The following is a 17,134-nucleotide window of genomic DNA, read 5'->3' as shown; positions in this document are numbered from 1 at the left end:
GGCTCTGGAAGCCACCTGTGCTGCAGTTCTGCATTTTAAATGTAGGAAGAGATGCCCGGTCCCAGCTTGACTGAGTCCAGCAGCCCTGTTCGTGGCAGACAACCCTGTCTGCTGCAAACAGGGTCTGGTGCCGGACCAGCCCCTGTTCACGGCGTTCAGGGCTGTCTGCGGACAAGAGCTACTCCAGCAACAGCCCCTGTCTGCTGCCAGCCCTCTCTGACACAAACAGGGGCTGGTGCCAGAGCAGCTTCTGTTTGCGGTGAACAAGGCTTGCCACCACGAACAGAGGCTGCTCCAGCACCAGCCCCTGTTTCTGGCAGCCAGGACTGGCTGCGGACAGGGGCTTGTGCCGGAGCAGCTCTTGTTGGCAGCCAGCCCTGGCTGCCAGGAACAGGGGCTGGTGCCGGAGCAGCAACTTCCCTTCCCCCCACTGCCTCTGATACAGGCAGCAGCGAGGGAGCAGGTGGCACCTCGGAGATGGTATTGGGAGGGAACCGGCTTTTAAGCTGGCTCCCCCTAGTGCCGGCTCCTGTTCCTCCCTCTTGCTGCCCCTCATAGAGGCAGCAAAGGGGGGCACCGTAGGGAGCATGGGACCAGCAGGCACTCAAGCAGTCCCCGCTGGCCTCATGTTCCCACTGCAGCACTTCAGCCTTTCAAATGTACAGGAGCCCCACGCCACGGGGTCTGCTTCAGTCCCCGCTCACACCATTTCCCTTCAGCACCCCTGTCTCCCTCACTGAGATGCTGTGTGGGGGAGCTGGCTTTTAAGCCGGCTCCCCCAGCACTGTGTCCTGCTCCCTCACCCTCCCTCCCCGCTGCTTCTCTCTAATAAAGGCAGCAAGAAGGAAGGGGAAAGCGACTAGTCAAGTCACTACTCGACTGTTCAATAAATGTATGCTTATTGGATAGTTGAATAGTCACTTACATCCGTAGTAGTGATATGGGTAACTAGCAGATTTACCTCGCATTGCTCAGGTCCGTAATTCAGGGATTCTATCAAGTGTATTCTGTTTCTTCATCCCTATAAACTCTTATCACTCGCTATGTTTGAACAAAAAAGGGCTATTGTCAGTTTGATTTCCAGTAACATTGTCTTCTAGTTTTCAAAACATAAGCATTAATTTCTCCATTGTATCTCTTTTCTGTAAAGTTTGAGAAGCAAGCCTATTCTAGGTTCAGCCTATTTTTCTGGCTCATCTTGCTTCAGTCTTTTTCAACATTCTCTTAATTATGTCAATTGAGGACTGTTCTTGAGCAGACACATTCTTTAAAATATATAGTAGAGAACTCGGCCAGCTATCCTGAGCTAACTAGTTACCGCAAATGACTTTGATTATTTTAAAAGCATATAATCTTAGCTGTTCAAACAAACAGAAAAACAAGGCACTCCTACACAAACATCCCTCCAATAAATTTGATGTCTTGTATTTACTACGCTGTAAAAATAAGACAAGCACCTGAAGACCTGTGCATCTCAAAGTCCAGACTTTAACTGTCTTTGAAATATGTAGATCTCCTGGCTAAGTTCTTTATAGTTAAGGTTGAGGTAATTCCCAACTTCTTTGGAGTGAAACAGACGTTCCTGCATTTCCTGTTTTAGTAGTTGGATTTTATTTTTTCCCTTGTCAGTTAGATAAAAGTTAGCATTCTAAAGCTCTCATTTGGTGAAAATGTAGCTATCATTTGGATTTTTGCAGGAGGTGAGAACTTTTTTTTTTTTAGTAGTTTGTCATTTCTATAAAATGGCTTAGTTTAGACATTTTGCATTTGTTTTTACTGTATAGGCCATGTTGAACACATTTGCTTTTTGGTGTTTTAGGGAAGAATAAAAGCTGGAGAGAGGGCTAGCGTTATTTCAAAATAACTTAGTCCTCATCTGTACAGCAGGCAGTTATTTCAAAATGATGTTGAAATACTGTCAAGTTGGAGGACTTCTTACTCCAACTCCTGTAGCCCTTATTGTATGAGGAGAAAAGGAAGTTGGAGGAAGAAGTGCTCTATTTTGAAATAAGTGCTGTGTAGACACTCAACTTGTGTAACTTATTTTGAGTTAAGCTCTGCTGTGTAGACGCACCCTAAGGTTAAAATTACAGGGGAAGTCTTTCTGACTCTGTTATATCTTAGGGGGCTGACAAGCCATCTTATTAATTGATTTTTGTGGGAAAGCCATGCAAATGCTATAGAGCTAATTGACATCTGTAATGAGCTAAATCACATTTTCTGTTAAAATGAATTTAGCTTTGCAGGAAATGCTGATTTTTCTTTAAACCTTTTAGAATGTTCTTATTCAGAATATCTCACACAGCTATTCTTTTTCTGTTTGGAGTAAATACCAATCTTCCTTCATTTTTCTTTCTTGCAGGCCTTTGCACAGTTTGATGCTGAGGGAGATGGTATTGTGGATGTGGAGAATATGCTGGAAGCACTCAAGAATTCCAATGGAGCCAATCTTCAAGGGGAACTTAGTCATGTAATTAGACAGCTGCAGGCTTGCTCACTTGTTCCAGGTAAGAGAAGATGAGGAAATAACTGTTTTCCCCTCATCCCCCCCCCCCCCAAGGAAAGCTCTCTCAATCAACAGTTGGTCCTAATCTTTCTCCCCAAACTGTCTTCAATCCAAGCAATTACATTTTTCATTTGAGGAAATGTTATGTGAAGCTTTTGAAGACTCATTTCCCACAATTGCCAGCAAGCTAGCTGGTATTAATACTTTTTTTTTTTTTAACTCCTTGTGAGTGGGGAAACATCTTAGCTAGTTTAAATTATAGATAGAAAACAAGTTTCTCATTGTACTTCATCTTCAGAGTGATTTTTTTTCTGACTAATGTTATGTAATTGTCAGTGCCATCATCACACTTGGCAATTGAGATCCTCATCTATCACTCCATCTGATTCGGCCTATAGTCATGCCATTCATTCTTTTGCTGTCTGTCATACAAAGAGGGTTTGATGGTGAAAGGAACCATTAACTATTCTCTTTGAATTCTGATTGATACGCATCATTTGCATAGAGTAGAACCTCAGACTTATAAACATCTTAGGAGTGGAGTTGCTTATAACTCCAAATAAAATATTATGGTTGTTCTGTCAAAAGTTTACAACTGAACATTAAATTTGCATATTTCTGGTTCCAAATGAGATATGTGGTTGACTGGTCCGTTCATAATGCTGTTTTTCATAACTCTGAGGTTCTACTGTATGTTTTATTTTCCTGAGTTAATTCAAAGAGAAACATGACTCATGGGTAATTTTAGCTTTCATACTGCCCATAATTATTCATTTTAGACACACCTAAAATAAATATGGTAAATCTATTAGGGCAGAGCTGGGCAAAATATGGCCTTCATGCTGAATGCAGCCTGCCGTACTGTCAGAACTGGCTGCAGAACAGTGGGGAGCCTCAGGCAGGCTCCCTGCTTCCCTCCTCCTCCCCCCGGCACACAGCTCAGAAAAGCAGCTACCAGGACATTTCTCTTCCACAGCTGTGAGCCTGGGGAAGAGGCTTTACATGCTGCTAGGGAATGGGGCTTTATGCACTGCTCCCTCCCCCAACACAATCCCATTGGCCAGTTTCCTCTCCTCCAGCTCTTATTCAGAGACTCACATGGCCCCTGCAGCCTGTGCAGAGGTAGGGCAGACAGGGAGGCTGTCTAAGGAATGTGCAGGGCTGCTGGCCAGGAGTCACTCAGGCAAGTCTCCCAGTCAGAACCTGCCACTGGCACTCCAGCCCCTCCTACTCCTGTCCCCCTACTTCATATAACCCAAACCCTCTGCTCCCCCAACCTGAACCTATCCCTGCACCCAGATCCTGCATTCCAATCCCCTGACCAAGATCATAACCCCCTCCCGCCCTAGGTCACAACCCAAACCCCTCCCTGTACTTCCTCCTGTACCCCAATCCCCTACCCCAGGTCACAACCCAAACCCCTGCATCCACTACTGCACCCCAGACCAGCACCCCAGGCCTCTGCTCCAGGTGACAAGCTCCTCTTGCCCCAGGTCACAATCCAAATCCCTGTACTTTCCTCCTACACCCTAGTCCTTCATGTAAACTGCCTCCCAGAACCCACACTCCCTCCTGCACCCCAATTCTTTGCCCCAAGCTCTCTTCTGCATCCAACCTCCTTCCCAGACCCCTCACTTCCTCTATTAATATCGTGGAAGAATGCAGCCTTTCACTACTTCCCAAAATCCTGGAGTGGTTCCCCATCAAAAATTGACCACCCCTGTATTGGAGAGAGACGTACAGAACTCAAAACTGCCATTTCATAACAGAATTTAAGTGCCAGGAAAAATGCAGCTGTTCATTATCAACTTTCATATGAAAGAATTTGAATTCTGGTAATTAGTGTTCTAATGCACTGGAGGAAGTAAAAAGGATAACGTGTATCAATTTCTTCTGCATATCTTCCAAACTTCAGATCTTTGAAACATCTGTCACTTTCCAGATTTCAGCCTTCTAAGGCTTCAGTGGAATGTGTATCAGTCGTTTAACTTCCTTCAAAACTTTAATTATCTTTCTCAGGAAGTGCTCGATATAGATGTGATTAAGAGGACTTGACAATCAGTTTTTTATGATAGCTAACAGAAGAGTAGGAGTTCTTTCTACCAATGTAGCCAGCTGTTCAAATCAAAATACCATTATCGAGGTAGCATTAGAATCTAATAGATCAGTATTCAAATAAATGCAGTGGTGCCCTATTAACATAAAAACTAACTTTTTAACTGTTTTTTTTTTTTAAAGCAGTGACATCAAAATAAAGACTTTAGGCTCACACTTGTCAACCATCCAAATCATTCCAGTGCCTGGAAAACTATTTGTATTCTTGTGCTTTCCCCAATTAAGTTTTAAATGTCTTAAGCGTGCACCATTTCTTTTTGAAAAATCTTCCACAAGCTGATTCATTAGTTGATTAAAATGCAGCTGATCAGTGATAATGTATTGTGGTGAGGGGAGAGGGTGCTGTTTGGTTGCTGCAGGGTGAGGCAGGTGATACAGGAAACAGAAATAACTTTTATGTCTCTTTAGGTTTTATTGACATATTTTCTGAGTCGAAAGAGCAGCTTGGTCTTCATGCTTCAATGATATTGAGATTCTTGCACCGGAACCGTATTTCCAGTATTGTCATCCCATACCCTGTGTTGGAGTATTTCAATAATATTTGTACGATGCGATCTTCAGTACTGAAGGATTCTTTAGATAAGCTTCTTCTGAAAGAAAAGGGTATGTGAACTTGATACAGTTTCTCTGATGTGCTTGATGTAGCCAGGGGTTGAAATAGGAATTAAAAGCCACAAACATACAAGACCCCTGTCCTCTCTTTCAAAATTTTTGTTGGAAGTGACTTCTGAGGCTGACACACTTGCCTTTCCCTTTTCCTTGGAGTAAGTCTAATGGTAAGAAATGGTTCCCTTAATCCTATCTATTGTCTGATTTGTGAGTGACTGGCATGGATGTTTCTCTCCTATATCCTAATCATTTTTCAGAATGAAGATTTATTTGTTATATTGTGTTGGATCAAACCCCTTTACTGATCATAGTTGGTTCACTGGAAACATAGTTTATATGTGAACCATTCCTAAAGCAAATTGTCCAGTAGAAAAGAAATCTATTAAGTTGTTGGCAATGTGTTTTCTGTGGTTATCCAAGTGGTATCCTGTGTAGAATTTGAATCTGGCACTATGTTCATAGTTTGGCACTTCTAAGAAAAAGCTTACTTTCTAAAGTTTTTGTTAGACTTTACACGTTTTTCCATTCTTCCATACTTGATTATTTTCTCCAGGTTGAAAAAAATCAAGTAGAATATTTCTGCAGAGAAGCAATTAGCTCTGTCTCCTCTCTAGAATGGCTGGCTAGATTTCCTCGCTTGGTTTATTTTCCATTGTTTGCAATTGTGTAATAATCAGGGCTCGACAAATAGGTTAATCTACTCGCCTGTGGCAAGTAGATCATAGCCCGGTGCGGCCACGTAGCACGGTCAGCTCATGTGCAGCGTGGTCTGTGCATGCACAGCGTGCACTTCCGCATGGCTTGACAAGCCCTGGTAATAATAATCCAAAGACTATGTTAAAAGTTAAAGCAGGGGTGTGGAACTTAAGGCTTGGGGGCTGGATACAACCCCTGGCTTGCCTGGATCCAGCCTCTAAGGCTCAGGGCTCCACCTTCAGCACTGGGGAGCCTGCGCTGATGCTCCAGCCCCCCTGCTATCTCCCTGCAGGGCTAGAGCACACAAAATTTACCTGCCTGAGCCCCACTAGATTCTGTGAGGAGTGTCTTTTTCCTTCTCAGTTGGGGGCTATGTCAGTGAGGTGTGGGGTTTTTTTTTTTTTTTGCGTCTCACTTGTGTGTGGCCCCTGACTGATTTTTCTGTGGGTCAGTAGCCCCAGATCCTAAAAGGTTCCCCACCTCTGAGTTAGTCTGCAAAACTTCCAGTGAAATATAGAAGTATTTCACATTGACAGTTGCAAATTAAGATTAAGTCTTGGCGTGCACTCTGTGCTGCAAAATTTTAATAAAACATTGCTATCTTCTGTTTTAAATATGGCACATACTTGGGGTAAGTCTATACAGCATTCTAAACTCAATATAAGATGCGCAAATTGTGCTATGCAAATTGTGTATCTATTTCGATTGAATTTTGAAATAGCGTATTTTGAAATTTGGTGCATCTACACAGCACCAAATTTTCAAATAACATGCTATTTCGAGACATCCCTTAGCCCTCATAGAATGAGGGTTACAGGGATGCCTAAATAGCACAGCCGCTATTTCGAGACACATCTCAAAATAGTGGGAATCTTTGAAAGATGCAGGGAAGCTATTTTGGAATACTTCTGGTATCCTAAAATAGCCCTGCTGTGTAGACACATCCTTGCAGAGAATGTGTTACAGGAGATATGAATATGGGATATGTGATTGCTTTTAGTGCTTAATATTTGTTTTTAAGTGTCCTTATCCGTGACTTCTTTTTTCTGTGTCGTTACAGAATCCCCCAGTGATCTGAATGGTAACCAAGACATGGACAAACTCAAAACTGTCACTAAGTGCTATACTCACATAGAAACCTCATCCAACTCTGCAGACATTGACAAGATGACTAATGGCGAAACCTTATCCTTCTGGCAGTCAGATGGGAGTGCTCGCTCACATTGGATACGGTCAGTAGCATGGTAATAGGCATCTGGGTTTTAGGCTTGTCAGCACTTAAGATGTACAGTGCGGAATACTTATTTTAATGTTACTAGACTGTAACTGAGTAGTCAGATGCAAACACGTGATTTTTATGCATCATCTTAATCTTTATATTAAGATGAAAAGTATTCACTTTGGTTACAACTGGCTAAAAAGACATGAAGTTAAATCTTATTTTCCATTTTTGTTTTGAGTATGCATGTGTGGCATGGGGGGAAATTACTACTTTTTTATTTTTTTAGCATCTTTGGTATTTTTTAAAGTTTTTTAGCTGTATCATGAATGTTTAAGTACTACCCAATACAAGTATATTAAGAGACTCATGTCACAATTTTGAAGTAAAATATATCACTACTTTTAATATAGAATGGAAAATAGGTTTGAGGTCATATAGGATGTGTCTAGACTACAGGGTTTTGTCTATAAAAGTGGACTTTTGTCGACAAAACTATACCTGCATCTGCACTAGCCCTGAGTTCTGTTGACAGTGTCAACAGAACTCGGCAGTTTTGTCAACAGTGGTAAACCTCATTCTACGAGGAATAACTCCTTTTGTCGACAGAGTTCTGTTGACAGAAGGCGTTATTGCATCTACACTGTCCTTTGCATCTACACTCATGTTGACAAAGCGGCTTGCTTTGTTGACAGAACTGGATGTAGTCTAGAGGCTCTTTGTCGACATTATCTGTCGACAAAGCCTCTGTCGACAAAAGCCTGTAGTCTAGATGTACCCATAGCATCAGTGTTTAATTGTACTGTGAGTTATTACATTTCTCTTTGGTGCTAGGGTACTGATAGTCCTTTTGTAGTTCTGTTCTGCTTTTACACACCTATAATGACTATAAGATAACACAGTGAAGACTCTGCTGAATGATGTAAAGTTTCAGGGTCTGATTTTCAGAAGTGACTTCTGCATTTATGGGCACAGATATTAGTAGCTAGACAATACCTGGTTTAGCCTGCACTTCAAGCACTCGCTTGAAGTGGTGATTAGTGCTTGCAGAAGTGAAGGTTGGCAAAGATTAGGTTGAAAGTCAGGCCCTTAATTTCTTTTTTTCTCTTTAGGAGATATGTATGTTTTATTTCTCTTCATCTTACAGTTTAAAGATGAAACCAGATGTTGTTCTGAGACATCTGTCCATTGCAGTGGCAGCTAATGACCAGAGTTATATGCCGCAGCAAGTTACGGTGGCGGTTGGAAGGAATGCCATCAATCTCCAGGAGGTCCGAGATGTTCACATTCCCAGCAATATCACTGGCTACGTGACATTGTTGGAAAACGCTAACATTAGTCAGATGTGTGAGTTAATAAAGACATAATTGGTGTTTTCTTTTTTGCTTTTCTGAAAGTGAAAGGCTGGGTAGATATGAGGATAACTTGCTGAAATTTGTGGTGTTCATACAGAGGCTTTTGCCAAGTCCTTATTCCAGATATTTTTGATTGTGGTTCTTGGCCCATGTTACAAAGTCTTTTTGCATAGCATCTGGGTTTTAATTTTTGATGCATTTCCAGCATCTTTCATTTGAAGATATGCCAAAATATATATTTACTTACATAATGCATTTATAAGAATTTCTATGCAGTGCCACAATATGCTAGATGGTAGTATGTAGCAAAAATTCCACTTCTGGTTAAGGAACAGTTTGTGTGTCAGCTGTAATGTCATTCAATGTCACCTCTGTCAGTACGTGAGTGAACTGACTTTTGTAACGTGTTCAACATATTTTGAGCTTTTTGTTTAACAAACTATATTCAGTGTTGTCACCTTAAGCATGACAGATCTGTGGCTGCCTTCTTGGATAGAACCTAGTGACAATTTCTGAAGTTTAACTGAACAATGGTTTTATTTAAATGGGTGTTTTCCATGAAAAATATTTTTCATAGCTTCCTGAAGTGTCCACAGAGGGTACCTACTTTCTCAAATTAACTCTGCAAGTATATTATCTGAAATGAAGATAGCATATTTAACTACTTGTATTCTAATTTTGAAATTATTTGCATTTTACTGTCGTATGATGAAGGTGCCAGAGCCTTGGCAAATAAATTTGCCTTTGAAACATAACAAATAAAATAGTCAGAGGGGTAGCCGAGTTAGTCTGTAACAGGAAAAACTTAAACAACAAATAGTCTGGTAGCACTTCAGAGACTAACAAAACATGTAGATGGTATCAGTATGATTTATCAATATGATACCATCTACATTTTTTGTTAGTCTTTAAAATAAAATATTGAGTGAAATACATTGATTATTTACATGTTGAGGAAAATTTTGTTTCCCTTCTATAACTTGTGACCCCATGTTTTGTGTTACAGGGGCTAATATTTCATATAGTTGGTCATGTGAGTCCCTTGAAATTTAAATTTTCCAGATTAGTCTGTGCATGTTTATACTCATGTATGCAATAGTTATATGCACACATGATCACATGGATACTGGGTACTTCAGTTACACATTTTTGTAATGCCGGTAGTTTTTCTTTTGAACTTAAAGATTCTCTTATTTATTCTTTTTAGAAAAAAAAGAAATTACCTTTTTTTCTTGATTGATCTTACCAACAGATGTGCAGATAAACATCAGGCGTTGCCTTAGTGATGGATGTGATACTAGGATCCATGGGCTCAGGGCTGTTGGCTATCAAAGAGTTAAGAAAGTTGGCGTCTCAGTATGTGATGCTTCAGCTATCTGGTACTGGTCTTTACTGACCTCATTGGTAACAGCTTCCATGGAGGCCAATCCAGCATTTGTGCACACTATCTTGCAAAATACTCAGTAAGTACCAAACTTCATTGCTTTTTATATAAAAATTGTCATTTTATAAAATCTTTTATAACTTGTTTCCATTCCCTCCATCATGATATTTAAACAGACCCTTGGCTACCAGTTTGTCAAATTTACAAATAGTCATTCCTTTGCCCTGCTACATATGGCTAGTACCCACACATAACCATCAGGCTAAGTAAATTATTTTTACATGCCTGCTATACCAATACATGGCTGACTGTATACTGGCAAGATGCTTCTATAGTTTACTTTTATTTTTCAAGGCTTGTAGTATTCTCGTAGAAGCCTGAAATTAATTCATTTCCTGTTTTCAATGTTGTTTTCTGCTTTCATATGTTGACTGTGTTCCATTTTCTTTATGACTAGAGCTTAATTTAGTTTGCTTTTTCAATAGCCCTTACTTATGTAGAGCTTTATCTATTTGGACTGTCATTCCTGACTATCCTTTCAGTCCACTCAAGCTAATTAGCTTAAAGTACCGTATTTTCCGGCGTATAAGGCGACTGGGCGTATAAGACGACCCCCTAATTTTCTAGTTAAAAGATAGGTTTTCATCTTATACTCGCTGTATAAGACTACCCCCCCCTTAGGAGGCCAACCGGCAGCACCCCAGTGCCCCTCCGCCTCCCCGGCTTTGCTCCCGGTGTCCCTGGTCTGCTGGAGACAGTCCCCAGCAGATCAGGGGCACCGGGAGCAAAGCCGAAGCGGCGGCGGGGTGCCGCGTTTCTGAGGCTTTGCTCTGGCAAAGCCTCAGAGGCGCGGGACCCCGCCACGGCTGCGGCTTTGTTCCCGGTGTCCCTGGTCTGCTGGAGACGGTCCCCAGCAGACCAGAGGCACCGGGAGCAAAGCCGCAGCAGCGGCGGGGTCCCGCGCCTCCCTGGCTTTGCCAGAGCAAAGCCTCAGGCGCGGGACCCCTCCACCTCCCCGGCTTTGCTCCCGGCGCCCCTGGTCTGCTGGGGACAGTCTCCAGACCAGGGGCACTGGGAGCAAAGCCTCTGAGGACTCCGGCAGCGGGACAGCCGCGGCGCGCCTGGGCTGCCCCGCTGCCGGAGCCCCTCCGCGGCTTTGCTCTGCGTCTTCCTGGTCTGCAGACCAGGGAGACGCGGAGCAGCTTTTCTCGCCCCGGAGTACACGGGCGGCGGGACCGCGAGGTCCCGCAGTCTGTGTCCTCCGGGGTGAGAAAAGCCCCGTTCCTACCTGCAAGTCGGGGACTGCCTGTATACCCGGCGTATAAGACGACCCCTGATTTTTGGGCGATGTTTTTTAGCATAAAAAGTAGTCTTATACGCCAGAAAATATGGTACAGTAGAACCTCAGAATTACACTTACTGAGGGATTATTTGTTTGAACAAAGTGTTTGTGGGTGTTCTTTCCAAAGTTTATAACTAAACATTGACTTAACACAACTTTGAAACTTTTCTATGCAGAAGAAAATGCTGCTTTAACTGTCTTAAGGAAATTGTTTCTGTGCTTTTTCTCATTACCTTGTCAAATCTTTTAGTAGTTTACATTTAACATAGTACCATAATGTGTTTACTTTTTTTGTTTCTGCTGCTGTCTAATTACATAGACTAGAAGGTTCCAGATGAGGGGGGTGTGTGTGTGTGTGTGTGTGTGTGTGTGTGTGTGTGGCTGACTGCTCAGTTTGTTACTTAGTAGTTCTGTCTCAAAGAGCACATAGTGGTTGCCTCACATCAATTCAAATATTTTTGTAGCTTTTTAATGTGTTAATGCAGTCGTCTTAACTCTAAAAGGGTATTCCTTTTCTTTCTTACATTCTTTGTTTCTCTTGTATCCGGTTAATGTAATTCATATATATATATTAATTACACTCAAAAGAGCCAATCGTTATATAAGATTTTAAGTTTTGTTAAACAATCTCTTTTCATGGGAGAAAAGGCTTCCAATTTTTTATGCCTTTATTATCCTAATAGTGTTAAATATTGAATATTGTTTAAACATTCTCAGATATTTCAGGAACTAAAAAGGAATTGTGTACCATGTGGTGTATGGAATGAGCAGTACGTAGTTAAGACCCTTTCATGGATAGAAGGCATCGGTCCTAATATATTAAAGTCTTTAGTTGTTTAGGTTTATATTTAGGAATTTCACTCTTCTTTCAGGGCCTCTGTTTGTTTGCACACATCAGAGCAAGGCATCTGTGTTGGTGCCTTGATCCTGTGAGTGAAAATATATGTAGACACCCTTGAAACACTGCAGTTAGTGGTAATCAGCCCCTCCACCCTGCTGTCATATCAAGGAGGCAGCATGGCATAGTTAAGCACTAAACTTCTATGTTGAACAGGTTTTTATACACTGTCAAAAAGAAACTAAACTAGGGATGTGAACATGTAGCCTGTTAACCTCATGGGTGATGCTTACTGGGTCGTCATTAATCAGTACCCTGGAGCAGCCTGCTTTCCATGCATGCGTGGAAGCTGGGAGCAGGACCCAGTGCTGGCCTCCCTGCACACTGTGCGGCCGGCTCTTGGGTCAGAAGTTGGCTTCCCCATGTGCACAGCTGTTGGTTCCTGCTGCCAGCTCCCTGCGCAGGTGGGCTGGCTCCTGCTGCCGGGAGCCCCATGTGTGCGGGAAGAGACAAAAGTCAGGCCCTGCCTTCCCTCCCTCCTCCCCACTACACAGGACTGCTGGCTTCTGCATGGTGGCGTGGATGGAGTGGGATCCCGCTTAACCAGTTAAACCTAAGGTTTAACCAGTTAGTGACATAATTGGGATTTAACAGCCCTAAACTAGGGCTATTAGGCAGCATGTAATTGAATAGTTGTGTAACCACATCAGGTTTGTTACATGATTATTTGTTAGTCCCCAGAGGCGGGTCCACAGTCAATGTGTTCCTTGCCCCACTCCTGGGGAGCCCCCAGCCACCCCACACTGCTGCCTCTGTATCATAGGCAGCAGCGCAGGGGTGTGTGTGAGGGTACTGGCTCCTGCCTCCCTGCCCCTTATTGCCTCTGATACTTCTCTCTTCCCCCTCTCCCTTGCTGCCTCTGTAGGTAGTTGTCAGGATTAACCGATAAATCCAGATTTATCAGTTAATCATGTAGTTGTCTGCACATTAGAGTAGAGTAGAGATGTCAAACTAAACAATTTTGGCAGGCATATGATTTTCAAAAATCTCTTGTACAGGTTGAACCTCTCTGGTCTGCCAATATCCATGGTTAATAAAGGAATGCTATTTTATAGTTGTTTCCAACAAGATATTACTTAGTTTTAGATTGACTTGAATTTAGAAATGCATTTTTTATCAAATGGTTTTGTTGTGCTCTATATCACAAAATTAGTCTCTGATGGCATGCATCCAATTGCAGGGTTTAATTTTGTGTGGTATTTTCATAGCCTCTTTTATTTAAAAATCTATGCACTACTTTCTCCAACTAGAAACCAAATGCTTTGTGTTTTTAATGCACCACATACAGCAGAGACCATCTACCCTAAACACCGAGATCTAGCCACTTAAGTATGAAGATTCTGAGTGGCCCTTCCTTTTTGAAGCTTCTTTCTCTTCAGTTCTTTCTGACTTGAGTTTATTTCTAAGGTGTTTCTCTTTTTCTTATGTAGGAAGGCATTGCAACATATGCCCCCACTGTCCCTGACATCGGGTTCTACAGACTTCTCAAACTTCTTATCTCCTAATGTTTTGGAGGAAATAGATAGTTTTCTTATAAGAATAACCAGGTAAATTTCATTAATGTACTTGTGTGTCAGAAAATGATTAGAGTAAATAGGTACTGCAAAAATAGCTTCCATTTGTCGTAGTCCTCATTTGTTAATTTGAAAAACTCAAATATGAAAAACTCCAAGATAAATATGAAGAATATGTTCCTTAGTTCTTCAGTGTGAGCATTTAGCTGACCTAGAAGCCAAAAGCTCATTCCTTCATATTTGTTTTGAGACATAGTATTGAGTATTTTTAGTATAAGTTAATGTGCCACTAGTGCTGCAGTGACAACTGTTTATGGACCTGTGGAAGAGTTAACATTTTTTTCCATTGAGAATAAATTCTAAGCAGTTAATCCAAAATGTGAATTCTAGGAATTCTGCTCCCCAAAACAGTCAAGAGGTACCATCTTTCAGCTTACTCTTTTGTACCTTAACTGCTGTGGTAATAAGGAAGAATATTGCCATCATGAATTATTTTTAAGGAATTACCCTTGGTATATAGACCAAAATGGTTGGCCCTATTCTGCTCCATCTGCAATCAGCTGGGAGTTTTCCATTAGATTCCTTTTTGTTTAATCGATTTCTTTATATGAATTATACTTTTAGACATGTTTATATGTGATCAGATGCTAGCCAACTAGGTTTTAAATTATAAAGAAAAAGACCTAATAGATTAATGTTTACAGTAAGAAAACCTCAGGTGTTAGGTATAAGCACATTACCCATACATATGTATGGACATAGTACAACAAAAGTTTAGATTATTGGGTCTGCCTTTCGCAGGTTATTGGGATGTGAAATTTTTTTTTTTTTTTTTTTTTTTTTTTTGCTTAGCTCTATGTGGATGTACAAAAAGTAATGAGATCTGTTAAGAGAAATAGAGAGCAAATATAAGGGAATGAAATCATGTCAGATGGAGGCTCTAGACTGGTAAAGTGTGAAATACAGGGTACTAGTAGAAGCATACTCTTTTTTTAAAAGACCAATATAACAAAAACTCGGATACTGGCTTCCTGTGATAAAACTAAATAGCCTTTTTTAATCTTTGAGATTCTAACTAGATGATAAAATATTTTCAATGATTCCATAAAAGAGTGGAATGGGACAATTAGCTATCAAGTTGTTATAAACAAATGGCTTAATTGGCTGTATAAATAGTAGCGCTGTGAACAAGTAGTCAACTACCCGATAAGCAGGAGCTAATCGGATAGCACTATCATTTACTCATTCACCCTTCCTCTCCCCGCCCCCCCTTGCTGCTCTGCACTCTTAAAGTGAGAGAGACCTGCGGAATGCGCTGCGCTTCTCTGTCCCTTTAAGAATTCAGAGTGGCAGCATGGGGATGGTTGTCCTGAGACTTTGCGGGGGACCAGACACTGAACCAGTGCCTTTGCGTGCCAGCTACTCTGTCCCTTTAAGAGTGCAGAATGGCAACGGGGGAATTGGGTGGGCTTGTGCCAAGACCTGGAAGTGAGCCTTTTCCTAACGTGCCGAAATTCCATCGACTACTCAACTAGCAAATTAATTGCTACTTAACATCCCTAATAAATATGCCACATCATTGGTTTTAATTGAAATGATTGATATACCATTTCATGTACTTAATTATGAAATTGCAGGTTTCCTTTCTTATATATTTTTGTACATGGTCTTTTTATCTTCTAGTTGTTGTGCCACACCAGAGGTTGAACTTACATTATTGGCTTTTGCCCTTGCCAGAGGGAGTGTTGCTAAAGTGATAAGTTCACTTTGTACTATCACTGATCATCTGGACTCTCTATACAAGGCTTCTTCACTCATCTCTTCAATGGCAACTGTTAGACAAAACCTGCTTTATAAATATGGTAAATATTTCAGGGACATCTTTAAGTGCAACTTGAATGGTTACTGCAACCTGCAGAAAGAGTAAGTGAGTTTACGAGCATGGGTGAGAGAGATCATAGACAGCTCTCCAAATTCTGTGTGTAAACTGGTGGTTTGATCCTTCAATCAAGGTATAAAGAGGTTTTATTTTAATTAGTATTATTGAGCTGAAAAGAAAGGTGTATATCTCCTAAAATGGTACTTGAATCAGAGCAGTGCAAGCACTAAACTTGATATCCTTGCGATGCTTCCAAGAACCAAAGGTGATGTCGCATTGGAGAAGGAAGGCTTGCTTAAGAGCTCCTTGGACAGTAGGCTCAGAAGTAAGATGGCAAAGATGTTTACATCTCTAAGTTTATCTTGTGGTATCTTTTTTCTTCCTAGAACAGGCTTCCTGATTTTTTTTTTCTGTCCCATTTTACTGAGAGGAGTATATTTACTTTTTGTTTACATTTTTTCATAGCTATGTCATGTACACAAGTCTGGGTACAATTCTTTAGTTTCTTTATCAAAAGCAAAAAATAAATGTGGATGTTTATCAAAGGGTTAAACTTGAACCTTGTCTAGCATAAGGCAGTAAAATGTCTTTCTGTGGGTATTAACTTAAACTTTAATAAGTTTAAGTTAATAAATTTTTTTTATTTATATTTTAGTTTGTTTGCTCATTTAACAGTACTTTCTGTATAGTCAATGTAATTTCTTTCTGTGTAGTCAGTTTCCCTTTTGTTTGGATTTTCACTCAGTAACATAGGAAGAAAAGTACTTTTTAAATAGGACCACAATTAGCATGCAGACTTAGCAACAGGTATAGTACCAGAAATTATTTTTAATCAATTTTTTTAACATTGACTTCATCTCAGGTTAGTAGTTTCACTTTAACCACTTCTCTCCAGTCCTGAATTACTGGCTATTCTTACCAGGAATACAGGTGTGAACCTAAGATAGAGAAATACTTAGATCAGACTCAATCGCTGGTTCTGATATGTGACAAATGTAAATATGTTAAAAATAAAATATTACTACAACATTATTGTCAAATTTCTGGAAAAAATCACTTATGGTTCTCATAACAACTGTATCTCTGCCACCTCACATAATATTTAATAGTATTTAATATTCCATGCACTGTGGACTCTTTAATTCAGCATGTGTGTATTTTGGCAGCCATGGTTCGTCCAGCTGTAACAACTTTCTTATCTTTGTATACTTACAGATCTGTAAAGTTTCAGTAAAATGGGTTTGTTTCCTTTGTGCAAATTAAAAAAAGATTCTATGATGTTGTGATTCTTTAATGGCTTTCTTATTTTTACCTTCTTGCTGTAAAGAATTTAGCATGCCAGTGGCTCTGTATTGTTTATTTTATAGCTGTGACAAATCTGTTGATTTGCTTGTTCAGGAAAGCCACTACAGCTAACTCTTCAGGCATGTGATGTAAAAGGAAAGGAAGATAAATCAGGGCCTGAAAACCTCCTTGTTGAGCCCTGGACAGGGGACGGTAAGTGTATAGGTTTCTGCTTACAATTTCTTGTAGTGTTTTAGAGTTGTACATTTTCACCCTGCTTGCCAATTAGAAAAAAGGAACTCTGCAGACACTTGCCTCTAAATTGTAATTCTC

The 17,134-nt window shown here is 40.8% G+C and overlaps 1 protein-coding gene across 1 annotated transcript in view; it reads left to right on the top strand.

Annotated features, from left to right (window-relative positions):
- The window catches only part of ZZEF1 (zinc finger ZZ-type and EF-hand domain containing 1), a 92,561-nt gene that overhangs the window by 9,315 nt on the left and 66,112 nt on the right, over positions 1-17,134 (top strand). Inside the window, exons 2-9 of the mRNA XM_075904370.2 lie at positions 2,363-2,507; positions 5,030-5,224; positions 6,987-7,158; positions 8,293-8,492; positions 9,753-9,963; positions 13,555-13,671; positions 15,322-15,500; positions 16,916-17,014. Of these exons, the coding sequence (XP_075760485.2) occupies positions 2,363-2,507; positions 5,030-5,224; positions 6,987-7,158; positions 8,293-8,492; positions 9,753-9,963; positions 13,555-13,671; positions 15,322-15,500; positions 16,916-17,014 (1,318 nt within the window). The remainder of the gene's footprint in view (positions 1-2,362; positions 2,508-5,029; positions 5,225-6,986; positions 7,159-8,292; positions 8,493-9,752; positions 9,964-13,554; positions 13,672-15,321; positions 15,501-16,915; positions 17,015-17,134) is intronic.

Source organism: Pelodiscus sinensis, chromosome 21, assembly GCF_052426305.1.
Source record: "Pelodiscus sinensis isolate ZL-2025 chromosome 21, ASM5242630v1, whole genome shotgun sequence".
Taxonomy (NCBI): Eukaryota; Metazoa; Chordata; order Testudines; family Trionychidae; genus Pelodiscus; species Pelodiscus sinensis.
This window is presented reverse-complemented; position numbering and strand designations above follow the sequence as displayed.